Source organism: Cryptomeria japonica, chromosome 7 (assembly GCF_030272615.1).
Source record: "Cryptomeria japonica chromosome 7, Sugi_1.0, whole genome shotgun sequence".
NCBI classification, from domain to species: Eukaryota; Viridiplantae; Streptophyta; class Pinopsida; order Cupressales; family Cupressaceae; genus Cryptomeria; species Cryptomeria japonica.
The window spans coordinates 513,201,595-513,228,601 of record NC_081411.1 but is presented as its reverse complement, the minus strand read 5'-3'; the positions used below and the strand labels follow the sequence as shown (position 1 = coordinate 513,228,601).

The 27,007-nt window shown below is 36.4% G+C and overlaps 1 protein-coding gene and 1 long non-coding RNA gene across 2 annotated transcripts in view; both read right to left on the bottom strand.

The window, feature by feature from the left end:
* Positions 1 to 821: 821 nt before the first annotated feature.
* The window catches only part of LOC131054537 (bifunctional protein FolD 2), a 35,069-nt gene continuing 8,883 nt past the window's right edge, over positions 822 to 27,007 (bottom strand). Inside the window, exons 2-5 of the mRNA XM_057989066.2 lie at positions 8,379 to 8,562; positions 4,742 to 4,899; positions 4,191 to 4,403; positions 822 to 1,347 (exon numbers count right to left, since the gene is read on the bottom strand). Coding sequence (XP_057845049.1) covers positions 1,108 to 1,347; positions 4,191 to 4,403; positions 4,742 to 4,899; positions 8,379 to 8,562 — 795 coding nt within the window. The 3' untranslated portion in view covers positions 822 to 1,107. The remainder of the gene's footprint in view (positions 1,348 to 4,190; positions 4,404 to 4,741; positions 4,900 to 8,378; positions 8,563 to 27,007) is intronic.
* On the bottom strand, positions 16,415 to 26,312 carry LOC131054535 (uncharacterized). Its single transcript, XR_009358577.1, has 3 exons — positions 21,234 to 26,312; positions 19,620 to 21,096; positions 16,415 to 19,486 (listed from the first exon to the last, which is right to left on the bottom strand). It is a non-coding gene; the product is annotated as an uncharacterized LOC131054535 (long non-coding RNA).

Sequence of the window (27,007 nt, the reverse complement as noted above, 5' to 3'; positions counted from 1 at the left end):
AATATCCATAAAACGTTTAATATACAATTGAATTTGTTTTAAAAGTTAAACATAAATATAACTTCTCAAACATATTACACAACTCATCATATTTAACCACCTTTGATATACTTAATATAAAATATAAATTCTACTTATAAAAAAATTGTACTTCGTATAAAAATGAGTTTACCAAATGGGCTTCCTCCACACATTACTATTAAAATATAAGCACACAGCATATCTATCTCTCTATCCCTCTATCATAGCACCACATATATCTCTATTTCTCCCTCTCCCTCACCCTCTATATTTATCTCTATCTTTTTATCTCTCTTCTAATCCCCATATACTTTCTATATCTTTATCTTTTTGTACATTTATCCCTCTACCTCTTCCTCTCTATCTGTCAATCTCCTTATCTCTATCTCTCTATTTATCTCTCCCTCTATCTCTATCTCTTTATTTATCTCTCCCTCTATCTCTTCCTCTTTATTTATTTCTCCCTCTTCCTCTTCCTCTTCCTCTTCCTCTTCCTCTTCCTCTCTACTTTTATTTACTCTAAACTAACCACACTAATGACAGAAACTTGACGCTTTACCTCTCTTATTAAATTCCAATAAATGTATTGCTGATTCCAGTAAGCATAAGGTTTACATTATTTTGCTTTTACTTTCAGTTTTATAAAGTTGAAAAACACCCCCCAAAAAAAAAAAAAAAATATATATATATATATATATAGCATACTATCCCGATTGAGGACATTACACACAGCCATAGATACTGATCCCAGACAGTTCAAACGAAGGTCGCCCACTAGACCACGACTCGATATAAAGATGTACCATAAATTAATTTGCATGCTTATTAGTTGAATAAATATTAATACAAAGTGTCACTAATTTCCAGTTTAGTCCGGTACTCTCTGTAGGATATTAGATGGTAATTGTAAGCAGCTAAACAATAAGTCAAAGATCATTAATGAAATTTGGTTTTGCAATGCTTGATTAAATCTCTTCTACGGAAAAGTGCTCGTGCCATGTTTGAATAAAGCTCTTTATCGGAACTTCATTAAAATTATGAAGAGAAATGGTATTAGCCTATATATCATAAGTGTGCAGTGATCCTTCAACACCACATTTCTACACAAGCCCGCTTTGCACTATCTACTGTATTTCTAAGAAGCATTGCAATAGTCATTGGTCCAACACCTCCTGGTACTGGAGAGATCCATCCTGCAACACTTTTTGCCTCCTCAAAAGCAACATCACCAACTAATCTGTAACCTGATTTTCTGCTTGGGTCATCAACTGCATTTGTCCCCACGTCAATAACAGCAGCCCCTGGCTTGATCCAGTCTGCTTTGATCTGTAAAGTAAATGCGGTAACAATTGATAAATTCAGAATAATATAATTAATGCGACCCAAAATAAGTAGAATTAAAATGAGCCAAATGTTATAATCATGCATTATCCTTCAAGCATAAAAAACAAGTATAAATGTCATGGTAGAAACCAGTGTCTTAGAATAAAGAATGTGAGAAACATGAAAGCAAAAAATATTAAAAGTTCTTGTGTATAACGGCCTCATCATGATGCCAATTTTCCCTGGCTTGGTCTATGAAAAGCATGCAGGATAACCAAATAATACAAACGATAAACTGCATGGTAATAAACGGAGTGAGAAAGTGATGGCCAACTTGAAAGAAGTTATTTGGGAAAACCAGTAGAGGATATCATCAAAATCAGAAACTGTGAAACATCATCTTTCTACTTGAGAACGTAAGACATCGATAGCCGGGGATGGTTGAAGGAAAGGCAAAAGAGTCGATAATAAGGATTTATTTGCTAATGCATATCCAAAAATACAGATGGCAAAGAATACGGTTTTCTGTATCCCATTACCACTTTTTAACTAACTATGCAAAAGCTGTGGGAAAACTGAAGTGGGAATATTTTTTCCTCAATTTCAGAGTTCCCAATGGTTTTGATCCAAGACTTGCATTTTACCAGATCTTCCCAGACAATGTTTGTAGAGTGCCTTGCCTTATATCGGCAAAAATAGTTAGAATACTTATTGGCAAGAAAATATTCAACAGAACAAACCTCAAGATTTGGTGCTTGTTCTTTGCATTTTTCAATTGGGATTCCTAGGTCTTGATATTCTTCTCTCTTTATATGTGATTGTGGTTGCCATTGCTAGTGGGTAATTCGTGGTGTAAATTCATTAAGGACTCAATTCATTACTATTTCTAGAGGACAGAGTTTAACTTTTTTACTTCAAAAGGCATTGATCTGGAGAATCTGGGCTCAGTGAAAATGAGCATTCCTTTATATTCTGGTTGTAATCAGTGGCCTCCTGCCTTACCCATAGTTTACTCTGCTGGAGGTATTTTTTTTCCTATAGTGGTTATATCTGCCTTAGCTCCAAAGTACTTCTATTTATTTTTCTTAAAATGGGCCTTTCTGCTGAAGAAGTTAATATACACTATCTATAGAAAAGCAGGTCAATGGACCATGAGAAAGAAAGAAATTATATTAATATTCGCAGAAGACCAAAGGTAGGTCAATGGGACTCGAACGTACTTCAGCTACCATAGAAATGTACTAGGCTTTAAAAGAAACCTAGGTTATAAAAAAATTACACAAGGTTTCAATGGCTTATTAGCTAGTGACTTGAACTTCATCAATGTACAGGCAGTCTGGTAAGGACATGGGAAAAGGCATCCAAGCATGACAATATTTTAAAACGTAAGTTAAAGACCATGACACTACAATGGTAAATAATAGAGGACAATGCCTAAGGGAGAATAAATTTCTTATCATAAACAGAAGATTAAATGAAATGTAAAAGTGTCTACTGAAGATTATAGGGCTCAGCAGGCACCGTAGCATCATTAGGAGAGAAACTCATGTCCAAAAAAGATTCAAATGCAGCTCCAACGTCAAGGCTTTAACCAATTTAAATGTCAGAGGGTGATGATTTTATGGTTGATGGAGGGGGAGATACGTCACTATTTCAAGCTTGCAATTTTTCAAATTTCAATGCTAGGTAAGTCTGCTATGGACCTCCAAAACAAGGATGATTCTCAAAGCTGTCTCTAACAAGTGTGTAAGTTACCCAGAATAGAATATTAGTACTTATAAGTTATATGGATGTCTTATGGCAAAAACATTTTTAGCTATAATGTGATGACGCTAATATCTGTACACTATCTATTGAAATTCTGCTAATTAACAATTCTGTAATCCTTGTGGAAATTCCTAGAATATAAGATCTGTACTTATATAGATGTCTTATGTCAAAAACATCTTGAGCCATAACATGTATGATGGTGATATCTGTACGTTTCACTGTATTATCTAAACTGGACAAACAGTTGTACCAGTTTGATAAGTACAATTAAGCACTTGAATGGATGATATCTCTGTGGAACTAGCCTGAGATGCCTGTCAGTATTGTTTTACTGAGAATTTGTGTAACCACTGTTGGTATATAAGCTTAAGTTGTTTCCACAGAATTCCTTTTTTCCTCCTTATCGCATGTTATGATAAAAAAGAAGTAACCTTTAACAGGATTCTTTGGTGAAAACAATGAGGAAAACAATTAGCTTTGACAAAAAGGCTTGAATAACAAGAGGGCACAGTTATTCTAGTGTTTTCTTCTTATCAAAGCATAATCTTATCAGTGTGACCCCTACATTTGAATGGCATTATTGAGGTTAAGATTAGGCAACATGGCAAGGAAACTTGGAGCACTATCCAGGTAATTGGTATCACTTCCCTCTGCCAAGAGAATATTAAACAACATTCAATGGTGTTGCCTACAACCGTTTTCCCAGGAAATTCCTCTAGCAATACAATAGATCTAGTCACCCCTATTTCAGCCAAAACAGGTGTATTTTAGTAGGATGTTTACCCTCTGGAAGTGAGTTCTAAAGAAGAATGTGCCATCCTCCCCATACAAAGAGAAGGTTCCATAATAGGCGATGAGAGAACAAAAATATTCTATATCAACATATAACATAAAATGTGTTATTTTCAGCAAGTAAAAAAAGACATTTATCAGTTAGTTTTAGAAGCAAGCGAGAACAAAAAAATTCTATATCAAACTAGAATTAATAAGAGGAAGCAATGATATTTACTACCCTTGATATATTTGCGGGAAAAACAGAATAAATAATTGAGTATATCAGATTGTTTTGGAAATACCATGTTTGCCTGTCCCGCAGCGGCTATGATAATATCTGCCTCACGTATGATGTTCTTTGGATCTGGAGTTCGAGTATGCACAATAGATACAGTTGCATCTAGTTTGATCAGAAGCAATGCAACAGGCAACCCTACTATGTTACTCCTTCCAACCACAACTGCTCTTTTCCCTGATACGGAGATCCCACTCCTCTGTAATAATTCTATGCATCCCTGAAAACAATATAATCAGCTATTATTTAATCCTAAAAATAGATTACTAAATATCCTTATGTTTCTCAGTTTTTAAATGAAAATTTTATTTCTTAATAGTGAATGATCATATAACCAATTCCAACTCATGGAAGAAAGAAGTCTTCCATTTCTCATTGAAACCTTTTGAATCCAGGAAGTATACGTAAATATACTAAATAGACAGAATTCACTCAGGCACTCACGGTATCTCTTTCCATCTGCCAAGAACTCCCAACTTTTGTTTTACCTAATTAAGTAAATAAGTTTAATATATTAACTGACTATATGCTAACAATGATATTTAGTTGGAACCTCACCTTTGGTGTACAAGGAACAAACATAGGCTCCCTCCCCTTCATTGCAAGTTTTCCAATGTTGAGAGGATGAAATCCATCTACATCCTTTTCCATGCTTATGGCAGTCAGTATTCTCTCTTCATTGATGTGAGATGGTAATGGAAGTTGCACCAATATACCTGTTAAATAATGCATCGATTGGATTAAGTAGCAACACGTTCTAAAAATTTTGATTTGGCAAGCCTTATTTAATAAAATACATTCATATCAGTGACCTCAAATTTGGGATTAATTCAATATTATTTCCAACCGTATATCCCATTCTATTAAAGTGATGCCATGCCTTACGAGAATCTAAATTTTACTTCTTCTTTTGTACGTTAGTGTTGCAACATCAAAAATATTCTTTCTAATGGATGTTTCATTATAATCATGCTTTATAATGCTTTAATGCCTATTAGAGTAGGTTGATTCAATAGTTGCTTTAATGCATATATTTAGGTGTGTGGATTTATCCAACATAGACTCTACCTCAAATGTCAATGATTTTGTGAGTCTATTTAAAAAGGTAAGTTATACTGTGATTGTAAATGAACAGTATAGGGTAACATACTCCTTATTTAGTTCATTTGTCTGAGTGTCTTATCCTTTCCTTCAATATTCAAGTACTGCATTAAGTGTTTTTCTTAACATGTCAATAGGTTCAGGTATGAGTATGAGGGCGAGGTTTGCATTTTGTGCAGGTCTTTTGTATGAGATAGGCATGATTTGAACTTCACAGGTATGTTTCAGTGCACTAGTTTCTGATTAGAGTTTTTTGCTTCGTGGCTGAGATTTTAAGATGTGGCAATTTTTCCAATAAGCAATTACTCCTGATTTGCAGCTGCTGACTCAGATTCAAGGGTTTCAGGGTGATTTACACTTATTTGTAGTTTTGTTTTATGGATCTATGAGTTACAATTTCATCCTTATGCACCATTGCCCCGTTCAGCATTGTATCTGCAGCATTTAGTGTGCCTGGACATTTATTTGCAGGCTGCAAGTACGTGAATTTGTCTTGCTGATTAATGTGTCGAATCCTTAGCAAGGTGCTTTGCAATCAATAATAATAAAAAAGAAAAAGATTTTGCAGTTTAATTGAAGCAACAGGGCTTTGTGTGTTGTGGACATGTGAGAGCTTGAGAGCAGCGTGTATAGACTGTGTGGAAGTTAACATCAAAGTTCATGAGGGTATGAAGAAGTGGCATGGGCATAGCCCACCATTCAAAACAAGTAAAGCTTTCTCTCTTTAAAACAACGCTCTTATTTACTTAAGCATAAACATTGCTTTTTGTTTACAGTTTTTTCCACATGGCTTGTTAAAATATTTTTTAATGTTCCCTTTTCCCAAAGATTACCAACAATATTTTTCCTCCCTCTCATATCGATAGACAATTTGCGAGGAGCAGTTTGTGAGCTTTTTTGGCTTTTTTGGCTCATGAACAGATAGTTATAGAAGAACGATAATAGCAATAGAATAGTAGAATTGCTACAGTTTTCGGTTTTCACTCTGAATTGCAGGGGTAGGGCCTGTGGTTTTTGGGATTTGAGACTATTCCACGGATGGTTTAGTTGTACCTTTGAGGATTTGAAAGAAATATTGGTTGTTTATGAAAGGATCCAATGAACTGGTTGGTTACTAGAATCTGAGCGATTCAAAGCTCTTTTTTTGCAGCTCCTAAGAGCCTTTCCCTAGTCAATTTAGACAAAAACAATAACAATACACTACAAAAGCCTACATTACTCCCATTGATAATAATTGCAAGATAATGAAGACTTACTAGAATATATATTTTAAATATATCTATCTAAAAGATGCAGAGATATCAATCGTGAGGTGCCTATATGGGATTTGTGGGATAGGCGTGATAGGTGCCTAAAGATTAATATCTTGGGGTGTCTTTAGGTAGATGTATCTAAGACAGCTATGCTAGATCATTAGGTTTATTTGGTTTGGCATGCAAATGGCTGTCAAATTTATGTTAATTGGAATTTTACTACTCACTCCATTATAACTTCCTTTCTGCTCTTGTAGTTATGCCTCTCAACATAGTAACACATTTTCCAGCAAGGGCTTTGTGAATTAAAACAAAATGCTCAAGGTGAAAAGCCCAAAATTGTTAGGATAAGGTAACATTAACATTGCAATCCTAAGCCATTCATATGTCTCCATGTTCTTTGGAAAGTGTTCCCTAGGACATGTGAGAAAAATGTTAATTATTTTTACTTTACGGCTATTTGTAATTGCATTTTCAAGAAGTGAACATGAAGAGGTGATTAAAATAAATCAACATGGATAAAATACACTCCTTCCCACGTCCATAATGAGACATGAAGGGTCATGCATAAGGAGATGAAGTTTAGGAGGAGAGAAGGTGTCCATTTGGGGATCTGAACAGTCAGCGCAAGCTACAGAGCACTCGGAATGTGTAAAGGCTAAGGGACTTTGGGTTTGGTGCCCATGAGGAATCACTTAAAAGAGTTATTTATTATTTTATTAGGTTTATTGGCTATTCATTCTTCAAGACATGGGTTTTTGCAAGTGGTTTTGGCCCCTTGTTTTGGGAAAACAGTAGTGATTTTTCCTCTCCCATTTGGCTATAAATTGGAGCCAAGGCATAGTTGTTTGTTCATCAATTGGTCATTGTTTCCAAATAGTTCCAGGATCATTTGGAGAAATGTAATGAAGTGTATTATTGTGGTGTTCTCTCTTTTGAAGAATAATAATATACTTGCCCTCGTTCTTTGGTGGAGTTTTTCCCGAAAGGGTTTCTCCACATAAATCTGGTGCCTGTTTTGGTATGGTTGATTTTATATTTATGTTGAATGGTGCAATCACGTGTTCATTTCAGAATTAGTTTCAAATTTGGTAATCTTTTCAGATTTGTAAACACATAAGAAAGTTAGTATTGCAAGCTTTCTTCACCTTGTTTCTCAACAAAAATAGTTAATTTTCAAAAACATTACCCTTCCTCATACTAACAAAGGCTTAAAGGTGATTATGTGTTTTTATGGATTCCCTTGCCTTGTAATTACTAGAATGAATTAAAGCTCAAGAAAAGTGGCCATGAATGGTAATGGTGAACATGCTGATGACTTGAGTATTAAATATAAAATTATCATTAGATAAAAATATCGTGGAAAACACCACAAAATTAAAAAATATCTAAACATAAAACAAGTTTGAAATTATGGGTTAATGTAATCAAAAAAACCTTAAACAGATTTGAAAATTTTACAAAGAATTGATTGGCTTGTCCATCACAGTTGGGAGTTTGATCAAAAATAACAACAATCATAGTCTCATATAAAAATCTACCAAGTTTTTGAAACTTTGGGAGTATCCTGTGACTATAGGATGCTTTAGAATGCAAAGAACTCATTATAGGCCTTCAGACAATTCAGTCAATTTGTCACATCTTCTCACTGCTCAAATTAAGACAATTACATGCTCAAAAAATAAAAGCAATGCGACCATACAAATAGAATTTCATACTCCCAGTATTTTCATCTTTTCTCTATTTACTTTTCTACTTGTCAAGATTGAAAAACTCTCATATATTCTTGAATGCAAAAGAAAATTTCAAATCTGCCTCTAAAAGGGGAATTTTTATGATACCATGTACTTGAGGATTAGCGTTTAGATTAAGAACTGTCTCGAGCACCATCTTTTCTGATGCATCTCCTGGTAAGTCAATATCAATGGATTTTATACCAACCTCTGCACATGCCTTTCTCTTCATGCGCACATAAACCTGGGAATCTTTCCTTTCACCCACAATGACAACTGCTAATCCAGGAACCTTCAGAATTTGAGACATATACCAAATGTTAATTGCATGCTCTAAAAGATGTATGAACAGCAATCTCCGTACATAAGTCTACCATACATTTCAATGCCATCTTCCAACTCAATTAAAGTCTATATAAAATATATACCCAATCAATTTGAAGTTAATCTGTGCAAGATAGACAGAAACTCAATCCTGAGCTGTTATATTTAGCTTATCTACAAGTTATCGAACACAATAGGTATACAAGGGAAAAATTCAACAAATATAGACCAAACTACAACGGTGATTGAAGCTAACAAGGGACAAATACTATAGTTAGTTTCTCACCTATTTTTTATCAATTTCACAAGCATGCATTGAACTAAATAATTTATTTTACAAAGAACAAAAATACTTCATGGCAACACAAAAAAAATGAAAATTGAGTCTCTTAAAGATTCGCTGACAAACTAACAAAAGTAAAATTTTATTCATGTATTGCATGATTTTTTTAAATGGATAAACTTACAAGTAAATCAAATTATAATAGGATGAACTAACCCATCAAAATCAAAACTGGGCCATCTTATTTGTAAGCATAAACAATTATCACAAGGCCACAACTTGGGAGACATTTTGAGTAATTCGATATACATGTAGAAAATTCAGAATTTATTGCAAGGTTCTAGCATATAAACTTATCCAACGTAAGATCAAAATCAGATGGAGGAATAATCTAGTCCAGCTTGAGATCAAAATCAAATAGAGAGGAATAAAACTTTCAAGCCTTGGTAAGAGAGTAAAAAAGCCATTCAAACTATGATTGTAATGTTCCCTATTGGGATCTTTCTCTATTTTAGCCCAAGAATTCCCAAGTAAGGTATGAAGCATATTTAGGGAATGCAAATTGCCATAAATCTTGATTTAGAGCCACAAAGATACTTAACAATGCTATTATCTGCTCTTTATAATAAATCTGGATCTGATCTGTTGTGTGCCTGATTTCAGTTGATACTTGCTGCTCAATAGTCTTTTCTGATCTGGATTGATGCTTCCTTCTAAATATTGCTAGATATATTTTGCAATCTGTATGATGCCTATATCAAACTGACCTCTTTTTGGTGATTGCAGATGATATATACTAATTTCTGATCCTGGTCGATATCCTTCATAATGCAGGTACTATGTGTAAGTCCTCCTTCTCTTGTTACTTTTCTGATTTCGGGTCTCTGTCTGCTCCCTTAAAATAATATTTCCTTTCATTTTCTGCTGTGAATGTTTCCCTCTATCCTTCCCAAACTCTCATTCTATTCTTCTTATATATCTCTATCATGCCTTTCACCCCCAAAGAAGGTGACTTATCACAAGGAGTCGGCAATTTATACTATAATTAAACACACATTATAGCGCTAACCCTTATACTGAGTCGGCCTTTATAATATCATTATATTTAATTCTTTGAAACACAACTCACTAATGAAGTCGGCTTTATTTCTTGGACTTCAGCACTACATTTGTGATTTATAAATACCACCTTTGTCATAGCTGTTTAATATCTCTAATCGCAGTCTTATGCTGACATTAATATAGATCGCTGTCCTTTTAGTGATCACTTCTGCTTATTGCTGTCCTTGCTGTCTTGTCGCTCATTCTTAGTATAGAAAATCGTGAAATCTTAGGGTTAAGCTGATTTTCTAGAGCATCAATATCTTCCTTCTAGTGGGGGCATGACAGTCCGCCATTCCCAAGGTTGCTTGCCAACAAGCAATGATAGTTTTAACCAAGTCTTTTCAATGTGATGATCCCTAAATTAATCCTTAAATCCTCCTTGTGATAAATTTAGCTTCCACGGCACAACTCTGATATATCATATTATCCCAAGGCATATATCTCTGTCTTTAATGCAAATGTGAGTTATCTCGACAAACGATTGTAAATTTGCAAGGTTTGTAATGTTAAGACAAGTTTTCTCTCATCAATTGTAATCTTAAGAACTGTTTTGGCTGGTCCTATGGATATCTCTTCGTGACAAAGCAAAGGCATACTTCCCGTATATTGAGAAAAGGATTAAAAGCATGACACGCATCTATGACCTTAATGCAATGTTCTTTCCTAAATGAATTCATATCTTTTTGGTTCACTCTTGTTATTCCCATATTCTAGATCAACCAAAAGCAGTAATCATAGATATTCATGGAGTAGACATGCTGGAAACATATCAAGCATGAACCAAACACAGAGCATACACATGAATATATGCAAACACGGAGCATACACGCAAATACATGTATTGTTAGATCCCTTATCTTTGACTAGAATGCATCCATTGATTTATTTTTATTTTTTCACCCTGCAGGCTGGCAGGATCAATTTTATCCAAATCCTTTCAATGTGAGGGTCCCTAAACTAACCCTTGGAGATTTGTCATCCTTAGATCCTCCAAGGAACATAATTAGCTTCTACTACACAACCAAGATATGTTTTTGTCTTTACTCCCAAGTGGGGTGTCCCAATAATTCTCAACAATGTGAATAAGAGTTTATGTTAAGATGAGGATTAGAAGCATGACACACGTCTATGACCTTAAATGCAATGTTCTAAACAAGTTTATATCCTTTTTGGTTCAATGTAGTTATTCTCGAATTCAAGACCAAACAAAAATAGAAATCTCATTATGATAGGAATATGTTTACAGTAATCATAGAAACTCATGGAGTAGACATGTTGGAAACACATCAAGCATGAACCAAACACGAAGCATACACGTATTGTTAGATTCCTTCTCATTGACTAGAATGCATCCATTGATTTTTTTTTTACCGTTCAGGCTGGCAGGATCAAAGAAGAAAGAAAGAAGTATTTGGATCTGCAAAAGACAAGTGCATCGAAGGGTTTGTTAGGGGCTAGTAAAGGGCCTAACCCTGCCTTACTACTCCCACAAGCCGAGAAGGGGGCATAACCCCACCTTGCTACTCATAAGCCACTTAGAGCAAAAAAGAGAGCCTAACCCAACCTTGCTACTCATAAGCCACTTAGAGCCAAAAAAAGGGCTTAACCCCACCTTTCTACTCCCATGAGCCACAAAGGGGGCCTAACCCTACCTTGCTGCTCATAAGCCGCTTAGAGACAAAAAGAGGGCCTAACCCCACCTTTCTACTCCCATGAGCCGTAAATTTTCTAGATCCATCAAAGTTGGGAAGTGTTATCTTACTTATCCTTTCTTTTAAATCTTTGTCAAGTTGTTTTAGCAATCACAATAATCCCTAAAGGAGATATTCCTCCTGACTTCGGGATCTAATCTTGAGTATGCTTCCACAATTTCATCCACATTATCAATGGTTGGGTTATTTGCTTCTTCCTCTACTATGCGTTCTTCCCTAGGCAAGAAGGAAGGCTTTGTTGGCCTAGAGGTTGATACCCTTGTTGAGATGTTATTTTCGAAATGGTTAGAGTTGGTATCTCTCCCATGGGTCTGGTTGGATCTAGAATTATGGATATTCATATTTTAGATGGCTTGGAGGAGAAGTTGGGTCATTCTCTCATTTTGTTCCATGAAGGTCCTCAATTCGTCACCCATTTGTTCCATGAAGGTGCAAGTTTTTTTTCTTTCTCTTTCCAAGGCCCTTTGAGCCCTTTGGCTAAGTTAAATCAACTATTCTCTGTCCCTCAGGCTGGCAGGAACAGTGCTCTGATACCAATTATAATGTCCCCTATTGGGATCTTTCTCTATTTTTGCCCTAGAATTCCCAAATAAGGTATGAAGTATATTTAGGGAATGCAAATTGCCAATTTTAAATCTTGATTTAGAGCCACGAAGATAGTTAACAATGCTATTATCTGCTCTGTATAATAATTCTGGATCTGATATGTTATGTGCCTGATTTCAGTTCGTACTTGCTGCTAAATATAGCCAATTCTGATCTGGATTGATGCTTCCTTCAATAGATTGTTCGATATATTTTCCAATCTGTATGATGCCTATATCAAACTGACCTCTTCTTGATGATTGCAGATGATATATACTGATTTCTGACCCTGGTCAATATTCTTCATAAATGCAGGTCCTATGTATAAGTCCTCCTCTTATTACTTTTCTGATTTCAAGTCTCTTGTCTGCTCCCTTAAAATAATATTTCCTTTTATTTTCTGCTGCCGATGTTTCCCTATGTCCTTCCCAAACTCTCATTCTATTCTTCTTATATATCTCTCTCATGCCTTTTCACCCCCAACGAAGGTGACTTATCACAAGGAGTCGGCAATTTATACTTCAAATAACACACATTATAGTGCTACCCCTTATACTCAGTTGGCCTTCATAATATCATTATATCTAATTCTTTGAAACACAACTCACTAATGAAGTTGGCTTTATTTCTTTGACTTCAGCACTGCATTTTGTGATTTATAAATATTGCCTTTGTTATAGGTGTTTAACATCTCTAATCGCAGTCTTATGATGACATTAATATAAATCGCTGCCCTTTTACTGATCACTTCTACTTATTGCCGTCCTTGCTGTCTGGTCGCTCATTCTTAGTATAGAGAATCATGAAGTCTTTGGGTTAAGACGGTTTTCTAGGGCATCGATGTCTTCCTTATGGCAGGGGCATGACAATGATCTTGTTTGATTCCATTTTCACACAAAAATTCCTTTCTTAAAAAAAATTGTCAAGAGCTTTGTATGCTACATAGGAAAACAAATTACAACCAACAGGACAGCTCATAAACAACAAAAATATGAGATTCCAAGCCAGTGTACATTAAAAGGAACCTTGAAGCCACAGCAGCCAAGCCAAGAAAGGAAGATCAATTAAGAATCAACTGGGTATATAAGTCAATGCAATAAAACCAAAGAAGCAACACCATGCATAAATGTAAAAACCAATTCTACATGCAGAAGAAAAACCAATATATTATGTGAAGTCCTGACTAACATATTCAAAATCTTGGGGTCAAATTGTTTTATATGATTCCTGCAACACCTACAAAATAGCTACTGGTTACTACTTAAGGCCTGTAACAGCTCTATCTACATCCATTTGAACACTTTGAGTTTTATGGGTGGGACAGTAAATGGGAGCATTCCAGCCCATAGCTTGTCCTTGTGTGGAGCTTCAGCTGTCAGCATGGTTGGTATGGTAATGTGGGATCTGTTTTGCTCAACATGCCCCAGAATTAGTACCTGCACCAAAGGCTACAAGTATTGTCCCCTTTTTATGGCCTTTCTAGTACCTTCGGGGAATCCAACTTTCTTGGAGACACCAGTGAGAATTCCGACAATAGCAGTGAGTTTTGGAGGTCAAAGCAAGTTTCATAGTGCTTTTCAAATGCATCTGGACACTATAGGAGCATTCCACACTTCTTGGACAGGTTTGGTATTTTTGTAAAGCACCAATTTTCACAAGGTTGGATTTCTTGAGTACTTAAGAACATTTTGGCATGGTTAGAATTCATTTTCTGTCCATTCTAATATTTTTCATGACTTTGGTTAAATGTGAAGAAAATAATTTAATAATTAAATTATTAAATGTTAAGTTGACGAAAAAAACAAAAATTAAAAGACAACTTATGTCAATTATTTAATTGGAGTATAGAGTCACTTTAATGAGCCAAAAAGGATTAATTTTTAAAAAGTGATTTTATAATAGAATTTTCAGAAAGTTCCGCAAGGGGTTATAAAAGGAGGTCGAGAAGACTCATTTGATTCATTCTTAGCAATTGGTATTTCATTGAAACCCCAGTTGTGGAGTTGAGCAGAGTTCTATAGCCATAGGCCAGATTCCCTACAACGAAGATTGGTTTTGGAAGTGGAAGATCTTCCCAAGCCAATTGTGGAGGTGGATTCAGACAGAGTTCACATTTGGCCTGAATATTTGCAGAGTAAGAGATTGGAGCAAATTGATTTATCTATACAAAATATACAGAGATTTGAAGGTAATGAATTCGCAGAAGATTTGCAAGCAAAATTGCAAATTTGTGTGTAAGTATTTTGTGTGCAAGTGGGAGACAGATTAGAAATTTTAGTGATTTGTGTGCAAATGGAAGCATATCAAAAATTGCAGTGAAATGTGAGCAGATGAGAAAACAACAAAAATTCGTATTATATATTCCTGTGCTATACCCAGCTGTACCATTTCCTTAACAACCAAGGGGCCATACATCTCCCACAGTATGTAAGGAGGAGTGATGAATATTTTGGAAGGATTTATTATCCTTTACACATCCAACGCAGCCTTAAGGATTTGTTAAAGATTTCCAAACCTTCCACAAAAGGAATTGCAGCATTTTGGAGGCCGTCGTACAACTCAAGGGGTCTGTCCTACCATTTCAAGGGATGTGCAATAAGTCCAAGGGTGCCATACAAGTCATGAGGAAATGTAATTTGGTGGTTTAGTTGCTGATTGTTCTATCAGCAGCTCATTAACAGAGGTCAGCAATTAAATTATATTTAAATTGTACCTACTGTTTAACGTATATTCCTCAAATGAATTCTGATGCATATTCAAAAATTAATAAAAGAAATTTTTTTAGTAGCATCTGGAGATAGTAAAAATAAATCTGTGGTGAATGTTTACAAAATTAAGCCAAAACAACATTGCATGCAAACTGTATGACGAAAAGCCTATTTTTTTAAATTGCGAAATTTCAAGTTTTGGAAGTAAATATTTTGGTAGGGGTTATCACATCATTGGATCATAGATCAAGAACTTTTCAATTGATTGAATTGCAATGTTGCAAATTGTCATTTTTCATCAGTTGTTGAACGCATGCTCCTGATTTTTGATGTGGCCATGAACTTGCACAATTCAATCTCCCAACAGTGGGGTTTGAATTTCATGAGTACCATTTTCTGTTGCCAAGGGATGAATACTGCTCACAATCTTAATGATGCCTCCTATCAAAGTGAAAGGACATTGGTTTCATCATGGTAGTTTCCTCAAATTCCTCAATAAATTCAAGACCACTAAAAGACTGACTGACTCCTATGGCTTCGCTCCGATGTGGCTAGCTATAAATTGACTCATTTATTTTCATGGCAGGTGGGGTAAAGCAGGAATTGTATACATTATGACAACACCTCTAATATATCTATATTTAAATAGGGAAAAGGGAGAAAGCCTCTCTTAGTGGACAAGCTAAAAGGAATATATAAGTAGGACTACAAAGGATGGTCACTTGATCCAAGGTCAATAAGTAGGGAATATGGATGGCAAGATAGCACAATATAAAATAACAAAGCATGCAATGAAAATTAGACCTGCATAAATAAACATGGTAAGGCAAAACGATACTTACCTTAATTAACTAGTATGCAAACTAACCTCTGCTTGACCTAAACACTTGTGAAGAGGTGGTTGTAGGTAAAGTCAAGATGGATAGAAGAAACCATATATAGCCTCTCTTAGTGGACAAGCTTAAAGGAATATATAAGTAGAACTACCAAGGATGGTCACTTGATCCAAGGTCTATAAGTAGGGAATATGGATGGCAAGATAGCACAATATAAAATAACAAAGCATGCAATGAAAATTAGACCTGCATAAATAAACATGGTAAGGAAAAATGATACTTACCTTAATTAACTAATAGGCATACTAACCTCTGCTTGACCTAAACACTTGTGGAGAGGTGGTTGTAGATAAAGTCAAGATGGATAGAAGAAACCGTATGTGTGTGTGTGTGTCTATATGTATATATATATATATATATATATATAACACTAGCAATAAACGCTAAGCCTAAGAGTATCCAGTTGTATATATATATAACACTAGCAATATACACTAAGCCTAAGAGTATCCAATTGTCCCCTAAGGTTTCTCTTATCCATCTTGACTTCACCTACAACCATATCTGCAAAAGTGCTTAGGTCAAGGGGGAGGTTAATACACCTAGAAGTTGATCAAGGTAGATATCTATTTGCCTTATCACCTTTATGTATATAGGTCTAACTCTCATTGCATGCTTTGTTATTTTATATTACTTGTTATCTTGAATGTTGTCTCTACAGCCATGTATATATAAAATTAAAAAGCATGGAATGAATAGTAAACCTGCATAAATAAAGAAGGTAAGGCAAAGAGATAATTAGCTTGATCAGCTTGTGGGTGTATATAAGGGCTAAAAGTAGGGCAATATGGATGGCAATAAAGTAAAGACAACATGCAAGACAAGTAATACAATAACAAAGTATGCAATGAGAACTAGGCCTGCATAAATAAAAGACACAAGGCAAAGAGATACTTACCTTGGTCAACTTGTGGACATATTAACCTCCCCTTTGACCTAAGCACCAACAGTTGGAGAGATTGCAGCAAAACTAGACTTCCACATGAAACTACCATGTAACCAATCATAATCTAGTTCGGTAGGAAAACTAAAAAGGGCGCCAGTAAACTGCTCAGCCCAACTAAGCCCCACAGCACGTAGCATCCAACAATGACAACTCGCCCCTCAGCCCACAAGCAGCAGGAACATTCCACTATGACAAGTTCCATCCCTTGGGGTGGTCTACTTAGTTCGAGGGAACCGGTAAACTGCATCTCCCTAGCTTATTTCCTCCAACTTTACATCTAATTGATTGTGGGATAAATATATACAAAGGAATATAATGCCATATTAATCTTATTATGATTAATGTCAAAAGACATCCATATAATAATCAATGCACAATATACTATATCTCATACCAAATTACTTGTAGATTGCCTAATCGGCTGTATGGCCTGAAATAATTCTTACTCAGATCAGATCTCCTTCATTTATCCATCGGCTTCTTCCCATTCGGTCAGAATTGTCCTATATTCCCAATTGATTGCAAAGACAATAGATGGCTGCATTTCCTTGGTAATATACTCAGAATCAGACTTGCTCAAAATATTTCCTTATATTTATATTTATTCTGATTTCTATTTATTAGATATGACTCCCTGAATTTCTGAATATGATTTTTCCCCCTTCATTTGAATTCTTCTTCCTTTTATACCCTCCAATATAAGGCAGAAGTCATGCCTCTTCAATATTCCTACCTTTTGAAAGAGTCACAACTCTTCCTCTTAATTGCTGGCTTAAAATCTAATTATATTTTAATTATTTCTTAGTCTAAGAAATCACAGTCTTTAATCTTTTCTTTATTGCCTATTACTGACTGCTGGGGGCATGACACACAATACGTTTCCTTTATTTCTTTGTCTTCTAATATATTTTGTTTTCTAGCATATTTTGTCTTCTAGTGTTTTTTGTCTGCTAGTGTCTTTTGTCTCCTAGTGTGGCTGAGTGATTTGTCTTATTAGGCAAAACATTTAATATTTTCGTTTCCTTCAGGATCCTACATGAGATGTTGACTAATTTCTTACAAATTTCAGGGACATTACACCTCCACGAAGCGAACTGAAGTCTAATATTATGCACACAAATCATCAACCTCTAATACTTTTACTCCATTATCTAATTGTTAAAGAACCATTATGTCCAACTTCTACTCCCTTCTACCCACTATCATTGTCGTCTTGTATGTGTTTCTCTCTAATGTTCATTAGGACATTGCCCTTGACCTTTTTCCCCACACAATCCATCATTCTTCTCCACCCTACCTTCATGGTTATTTCCATGTGAATTGTTGGTTTGATGATGAATGTAAAGCTATGTTCCACGTAGTTTCGGGGATGCTAGGACGTGTTTCCGGTACAGGGGTACTTTTGGGTCATTTCCGGGGGGGCGGTAGGGGACAACTATTAAAAAAATAGTTGGGGGGGAGGGTTTACAAACATAGAGAAATTTCAAATATGCATATCATAACAATGGTAAAGCATTCATCATAGACATTAATACATTGCATTAGACTTGAATTGAGATTTCACAAGAGAATTGACAAACATTTTACCGAAATTCAAATGCTTTTATCAATCATTGCCAACAAACATATGTCATAAACATCCATAATAGACATAAAATGATAAATATTAAATATTAAACATCCATAACTATAAGATGACATAAACTATAAATAGAAAAGTTAAAACATAGAAGTCCATAATCAGCTGTCTATCATAATGTCAAGATAAACTAAGAAAATATATGGCTGTCCATAATCAGCACATGGTAGGTCTAAGTCTAAGAGTCTAAATCAAGATCAGAGCTAGAGCCTCTGTCTAAGTCATTATCAATATGAGGGGCTGCCTCCTCAACCAATGGAACCCCAAGCAATCCTGGAGGTGTCTCGTCCTCCTCAACCAGCATAGCATCTTCGGGATTGACATCCCAACATAAGGCTAGAGTCTGACAATACTCAGGAGTCTGGTGATCCTGTAGCCGCAATGCACTGTGAACAGCCACTAACTTCTCCGATTGTCTAGAGGTAAGGTGGTTCCTCTTGACTGATTGGATGAAGCTATATGTGGACCAATTCCTCTCTGCAGCAGAGGAACTGGCAACCTGTGAAAGAAGACGAACGGCAAGTACTCTCAGATCTAGTGCATCTCTACCATGTCATGTCCACCATCCAATAGGGTCGGTTTGAGCTAATGTAGCTCTATCCGACCTCGCCTCAAGTCTGCCAAACGTTGGACCACGAAGATTGACAAAATTAAGCCACTGTGTGCGGAGTTTGGTAGATTCATCTTCATTATACATTTTTGAAATTGCCTTAAAAATGCCATCTTTCATCTCTTCATCACTAGATGGAGGCACTCTCCCAGGTCTCGATGCATACCATTTGGGATTGAGAGCATAGGCTGCCATGTGAAGTGGGTTCTTCATAATGTTCCACCGCTGTGTCACAATGGGCCTAAGATGCTCCTCATAAAATCCCAAAGTGGGGTCCTTGCTATAAATAGCTTGCTTGATCTGCCCAAGCATGCTATCAAAGGTCTCATAATTCTCTCCAAGGTTAGGAGAATCAGTATCAGCATATCTAATCACATGAACAATAGGCTAAATGAAGGAGCAAATGTATCTGAAAGTGCAAACAAGTTACAAGTTAGAAAATTATATTAATCCATAATCAATGAATCATTAAATTATTAATAAAAATGAACATTTTAAAAATTAAATTAAAATAATAAAATCAGCAATGTCAATTTTCTTACCTCATTGTGGACCACCAATTATCATCAAGGATTTTTTGTTTCACACTTCTGCCCTCCGGTGTGCTTGCCTCATGCCAACTAACCCACTCTGCATTGACCACCATGGATTGTAGAGCCTCCTGGACCTCAAGCATCCTCTCTAACAAAATAAAGTAGCTGGCATATCTAGTCTCCATGTGCTTGAGGAATTCCTTCCTCGAAAATGTCCTAAACAATGCAAGTGAAGTGTGATGGTTGCAATGAACATTTGCACATCTCTAGCCTCTAGCACCATTGCCTTCACCCAATCAATTTTCCCAATGTCCTTCAAGGTATTGTTCAATGCATGCACACAACACGAGGTCCAAAAAATGTGCTTATAAGCACTCTCCACCATCAATATGGCTAGCTTACACACACGGGCTGAATCAGTCACTACCTGCACAACATTAGAGGCTCCAATCTCTTCTATGGCCTCTCTCAAAATCTGAAATTGGAAGGTTGCATCCTTCCTTTTACCTGAACAATCTATAGCTCTAAGAAAATAAGAGCCTGTAGTGCTAGTGACAATAAGATTGATGAGCGATCGATGTTTGATATCAGAACACCCATCCATAATTATGGAGCATCCATCCCTCATCCATGTTTGTCTCATATCATCCATCAAAATAGTCACCTTAGAGTACTCTTTATCAAGAAGGGTGGTGTGTAGCTTAGTTTCTCTAGGTGGAACAAATGAGGGGCCAGCACATAAGGCATCTTTGAGCATTTGTTTATAATATGATGAACGTGAGACATGGAATGGTATACCATGAGCAAAAGGAAACTTGGCAATAGAGGCTTCAACCTTCTCTCGTGCTTGTATGTTAAACAAATCAGCAACATTAGTTTCTCTTAGTCTTCTTTGCCTTACCTCTACTAGAAATGGCACCCTCTCCCCCATGACAAGCATCATCCATTGCATTTGACACACTAGGCTGCAAACTGATACTCTCTATTGAAGTTCCTTTACTTAATGCTTCCCCCTCCATATGCAATCTAGTTGCCTCAATTTTTTGAGCTTGAGTTATTTTTTTGCAACCTCTCACCCTTTGCCCACCTAACCACAAAAGATGGGAATAGACCCTAGTATAGCTGCCCTTATATTGTTTGTGGCACAAATGACACTCCCATACTCTACTGCCCCCTGAATTTTTTTTCTTATCTTTGTCAACTCTTGTAGCATATTGTAATAGAGTTTTTTTGGGGTTGAATGGGCATTTTGCAAACTCTTTGAGAATTTGGGAAGGACATTCAAATGGGTTTTGGGGTGTGGTTGAACTTGCTGCCCCTGCTACATTCATAGTTCGTGAAGTCTCCCCAATGGCTGCCCCTCTTCTAGTTCTATGTCTATTTCTTCGAATTTCTTCAATTTCAACTTCTTCATTTTCACTATCACTCGTCACTACCACTCTCATAGCTGCTCATGATTTTGTTTGAATGAGAATGTCAAATAGAGCTGCAAGTTAAAAAATAAACAAAATAAACCCACAATGCCCTCCCTTTTTGTTAAAAAAAATTGAAAAACACTTGGAAAAAAAAACTTGAAAAAATTTAAAACAAACTACAAAAACAAATGCAAAATGAAAAACATACCTCTAGTGAAGTAGATTTGATGGCCTAAGCTCCTCTTTCACCTGCTGTTCACTCCTTAACCAGCTGCTTCTTCTCTTCTTGCTGCTCTTTTCCTATTTTGCAAATGTCAAAATGAGTGTCTTTTTTTTCCTTTTGCTTGTTTTATGCATTAGATTAGGGTTTTTTATATTTTAATGTTTATTTGGGGTCTTGGTGGGGCCAGCCGAACCTCTTTGAAAAATTAAAAATATGTTTTTTTATTTTATTTTTTACTTTAAAAAATCTGGGCCATAGGGGACGGCCAGCTGTCCCAGGGACAGTCAGGGGACGTCTAGGCGTCCCCTAGCTGTCCCAAGGACATCTGGCCGTCCCTTGTTGTCCCTTGCTTCCCAACAGCAATCCCTAGAACGTCCCCAGTGAATTTGCCGAAAAAACGGGACCCATAGGAAACGGCAATTTCCCATCCCCGGTATGGGTACGAGGCAAAAAATGCAGGGTATGCGTCCCCGTGGAACATAGATGTAAAGCCATGCATCAATCACTTCACTTTATCCTTGCCAATGACCCCCCCCCCTCTATTTTTAATATCCATGGAGACTATCATCCTCATCTCAACATAAGAAATACAAGTTCTTGCATCGAAGCAAAACAAGCACCTTCCTACCTTCCACCACTCCCCTAAGATCTTCTAGCATACACTCCGCCAAGAAACTCCCCCATTATTCATATCACCCTACCTACTTGGGTCTCTTACACTAATTCTCTTTAAGATATTCCTTATCAACCTACCACTAGAGTCTTCTCCACTCTTCTCCTCTCATATCACTTTTCTTCTTTAAGTTGTGTTCGAAGAGCTATTTTGAAGATATGCAGTAATAAAGTGGCTAATTGTGGGGGACTTTTGGCTAAGTTCCTCATCTATGGTATGTAATCACTTACTTATTTTGTTTTGTAGTGGTTTAATGAGGTTGTTCTTTGTGGGTTACATTTTGTTTGGTCATAACATATTATCCACCCCATTCACAAATTGAAGGATTTCTCTAATCAATATAATTACAGGAACAATCATGATTAGGCATACTTTTTATGAAACTCTCTATCATACTCTTGGACATCTTGATGTCCAAGGTGTTGGATGAAAGGAATTTGAAGGCCAAGGGCTAGGCTAATATTAGGAGAGATTTCAAGACTATATTAGAAATATGGACAGAGAGATATAAATGGGAGCTGCAAAAAATTAAACACAAATGATATCGTGCTCCTTCATCTTTTCAATCAATAAAACTTACATATAAAAAGGAATTCAAAATCCTTATGCAGTTTTAACTACTTCCAAGATTAGAGAGTTGTTAAAACAACTCGTAACCAAAACAGTCTTGAGCACTAACAATAGATTTCCAACATTCCCGCCCTTAGTGCGAACATGGTAAGAACTCAAAGCCTTTATCTACAGTAAGTCCAAAATTCATAATCTTGATTCAAAACGAAAGGCACCTCCCATCAACCTTACATGGTTTTCACACAGGCATACGACAAACCTGGACATGAACAGGAACCCACCAATGGTCCACCTCGTGTGGTTTTTGGATCCTCCCACAAACCCTTTCAAGATCCATGAACTGACCTACTATGTGCTTTTGTTCGCTACTATGCTTGTACATCAGGGAAGTTGTATAGAAATCAACATACATATCACAAATCTGAAAAATCCATGCTAGAAACGGTTTCACATTAGATTCCATAAGAACACAATGTTCTTAATTGTAGTCACCGTTACCAATCGCTGCCACTCGATCTCAAACAGCATAGACAACCACCATTGCCACTGGAAGCTGCCCTTGACTTTAGCCATTTTGGCACGAAATGGGAATGGAACATTGGTTATTATTCCCCCCCACAACGTGAAATTTCCACTTATTCACACAACTAGAAACACTGAAAAGTGAATCATATAAGGTTGCATACTACTGTTTGGATCTTGCTATCTAGATCTTGTTGCACATGATCACCATTGCCAATGAACGTATCCATTGAATGATCATCTTCCAACAAAGTACGGCAATCAAAGGACCACCGCAGTCAAAGGACCTTTACAGGGATCCACTCTCCAATACGATCATTTTTCCAGCATTCAAACACCACACTAAAAAGCTGAACAAAACTCATTATATATTTATTTGTCACCATATCAAGCATGCGGCCCCATCATTGTTGACTGATGAGAGGACGCTAATTTTCCTCCAACCTCCAACCTCCTGTGTTGGCTACTTACTTAGCAGATTTTTCTTTTGAGGCTCATTTTGTTACTTGTGAGGAAAGAACATATTCTCCCCCCCCCTTAATGTGCACTTTTTACAAGGAGTGTCAGGTACCACCGATCATGCACTCTGATTACAACTTTTTTTAAATGATAGACCCTACATTAAACAAAATAATATAACTTGACTATGATAGTCAATATCTCCTAACAATATATTTTTAAAAACACTAAATTAATATTAACTATTAAATCGTAACCTTGAGGTCTCCGCTCGTGCCTTTATTTGGTGTTGTACATAACCTCTTTCAAAGCCTTGGTTGTGTGAGGGCCTCACGACATGGACATACTTATTCACAATGATTGGGACTCCATCACCATTTCTAATGATGGGGCAACTATTATGAAGCTTCTTGACATTGTTTACCCTGCTACAAAAATCTCTCTCTGTCAAAATAATCTGACCGCAATGTCAAGATCTCCAAGACATAAACCTTGGCCTTATACAGAAAACGTGAGTCTCGCCAAACATACAAACAACCATAATCAGAAATAAAGGTCAGCACACTATGAACAGATCAATGAAGTGAATGGCCTAAAACAATACATGGTTTTGAGGTTTGGGATCCTCACTTGGGTCATTGTGACTAGGCTTGAGTTGAAAGTTTTCAAACAGGTATGCTTCAAAGTATGATTTGGTACAAACGAATGGTTCCTTGGGTTGTTGTCTAAGCTAAATTTGCTACCCAACCTCTTTGTCTCAATGGTATCTTCAAATGGACTTAACTTATACTCAAGTTGAGATCCACGGGTGGTTCTAAATCTCATTATGGGAAATATCATTTTTTGGCACTTCGATCCTCAAAAGAGATTGCCTCTTTGATACCCATGGATGTCGACATTGTTGGTTCTCCAAAGTCCATATGCTCTAGCCTTTGGGCATTTCTTTGGATCAAGTCCCTCCCTTTAGGTACTCTATGTGCTCCTCAACACCTTTCTCGCAAGGAAAGCGATGCTCAATCAATTCAACAAAGAGGGCATTTATAATTGATACATCTAGGTTACTTGGACCCACTAATGGCATACTGGGTGAATACTCACCAAGTCACCAAGCACTCACCATTCTTTTTGGTAGCAACTTGCCGACTTTTTGGCAAGTACTTGTCAATTTTGTGGTGAGCAAAAAAAACTTTGCCAAGTCCATGAGGAAAACTCATTGGATGCAAATCCATCCTTTTTTTTTGCCTTATTTTTGCATTTTTTTTATTTTTCCCACCTTTGGCATTGCACTTTAAAAAATTATGAAAATGGTGTACACCATGAAGGCCTATTTAGTTTTGAAGGTCTTCATTTGTCCTTGGTGTAGGGGCTCTACCTCTTGACCCCAGCCTATATTGTGATAGGGAATGCATGAGGAGCACTACCTATAGAACATGAGGAGCACTACCTATAGAGCCCACAAGGAGCACTACCTATAGACCCCACAAGGAGCACTACCCTTCGACCCTGATGGGGGCACTACCCTTTGACCTTGCTAGGAGCGCTACCCCAAAACCCTTGCAAGTGGTGCTACCCCTTGACCCCCATGATGTTGTGGCATATGGAGCCAAGGCAAACTAACCTAGATGCTTCCACTTTCCAACATGTTACACTTGAATTCGAAAAAGTAAGTACACTTTTAGTTGTAAGCTATCTATGTATCATGTTGATGCAATTCCGTACTCAATTTGAATTCAAATTAATAAAATTTAATAGAAAATACATTGTCATTTAATTTTGCAAAAAAAATGTATTTTAAAAGAAACTTATGCAATTTTTTAAGTTGTCGAGCTTTTCGCCAAGTTTTTGCTGAGTCACAAATTTTAGGTTTGTCAAGTTTTTGCCAAGCAAAGTCTACCAATGATGCTTGGAACCACCCTATGAACACTCTTAACCTCATACTAGCTTTCTATGTTGAGCATTTCTTATGGGTTAATAATGGGACCATTGGTTGACCCACCTATCTTCAACATCATTGATCTCGTGGTTAGAGGCAAAGATGAAAAACTCTTACTCAACAATAACTCTTTTGGCCCAAACTTTTTTGAAAACTTGGGACTCAACCAAAAATCAAGAAAAAATTGGCAAAAACTAAGCAAATTTATCGAACATTTGAATATATATAGTTCTTAAAATATTCTTGAAAAACACACATATACACTGAATTTGTAGAGCATATTACTGATTTCCATCATATATAAATTAAAGTTTGAGTTAAATACATATCATAAACAAAAAAGATAAGTGCAACCTCTAATTGAATTTGAGTTTAATACATATTATAGAGGATTTGCATTCCTTGAATCTCTTTTCTGTAGAATTAAAGTGCTCCTCTACTTCACCTCTTCCATAAAATAAATATTTTGTTCAATAGCTAGCATTGACATGTGCACACAAAGTCTTTCAAATTTCCAGCTCATCTCATACAAATTGATGAACTTTGTCAGCCTTCACAGCATACCTTCAAGAATATGGTTCAAGAAGCATGAGACTTCCACATGAAACTACCATATCATTCAAAAACACCATACTGAATTTTTCCTCACACATTCACCCAAAGGATTCAAAATTCTTCCCACGGAGATGCCACGTCCTTTGAAGGCACCTATTTTTAACTTGTTGTAGATAGGTGCACAATTACACTAATTTATTCGCAAATGGCGAGGTGCAAGGTTATGTAATCAATTGCATGATAGTATTCAGTAAAAGAATACTTGACAAATCATTACCGCAGATTTATTTGAGTTTTTATCCACATTTTTTGTGATTTTCCAATAAATCACCCCGATTTTTTCAAAAAAATCACCCAAGAGTTTTTTTGCAAATTAAATCGGGGCCATAAATGACTCGTGATGAATGGGGAGTTAAACGATTGGCCAAGGGGAATCCTCTAGCCATAGATGAAAAAATCTGCAAAAAATCGTTTAACTCCCCATTCATCACGAGTCATTTATGGCCCCGATTTAATTTCGAAGCTCAACAATTTGTCTTATTCGCCTTTTTTGGCCTGCAGCGCCTCCTCCAAGTCTGGTTTAACCTGCGATTAATTCCAAATAACACTAAAGTCCAAAAGGGAACCTCCACGTACCGATCAAAAAAAGGGAACCTCCATGTCACTCTCCTGAATTCAAAAGCCCTTTTTAATCTTGCAAATAATATTTATTAACCTTTTGATAGAGACAATCTCCAGCATACATACAGGTATCTCAAAACCCAAACTCCCAACTCTGATTTTTAACCCAAATGATCACTGAAATTCAACATCAAAACTTCATAAGAATCTTTACCTGAAATCTTCGATCAAACCAAACCAGTAAGCTCAAAGCTGAGATTTTGAGTAGATCTCACTGCATTGATTTGGGTACATCTTCCACCGCCAAAGCCAATATTCTTGGAAAGGGTTTCCATCCTCCAAATGAAGAAGACAATTTTAATGTCCACTAGGCTAAGGATGAAACAACAAACCTCAAACCCCAAGGTTTCAAAGAAAATATCATAA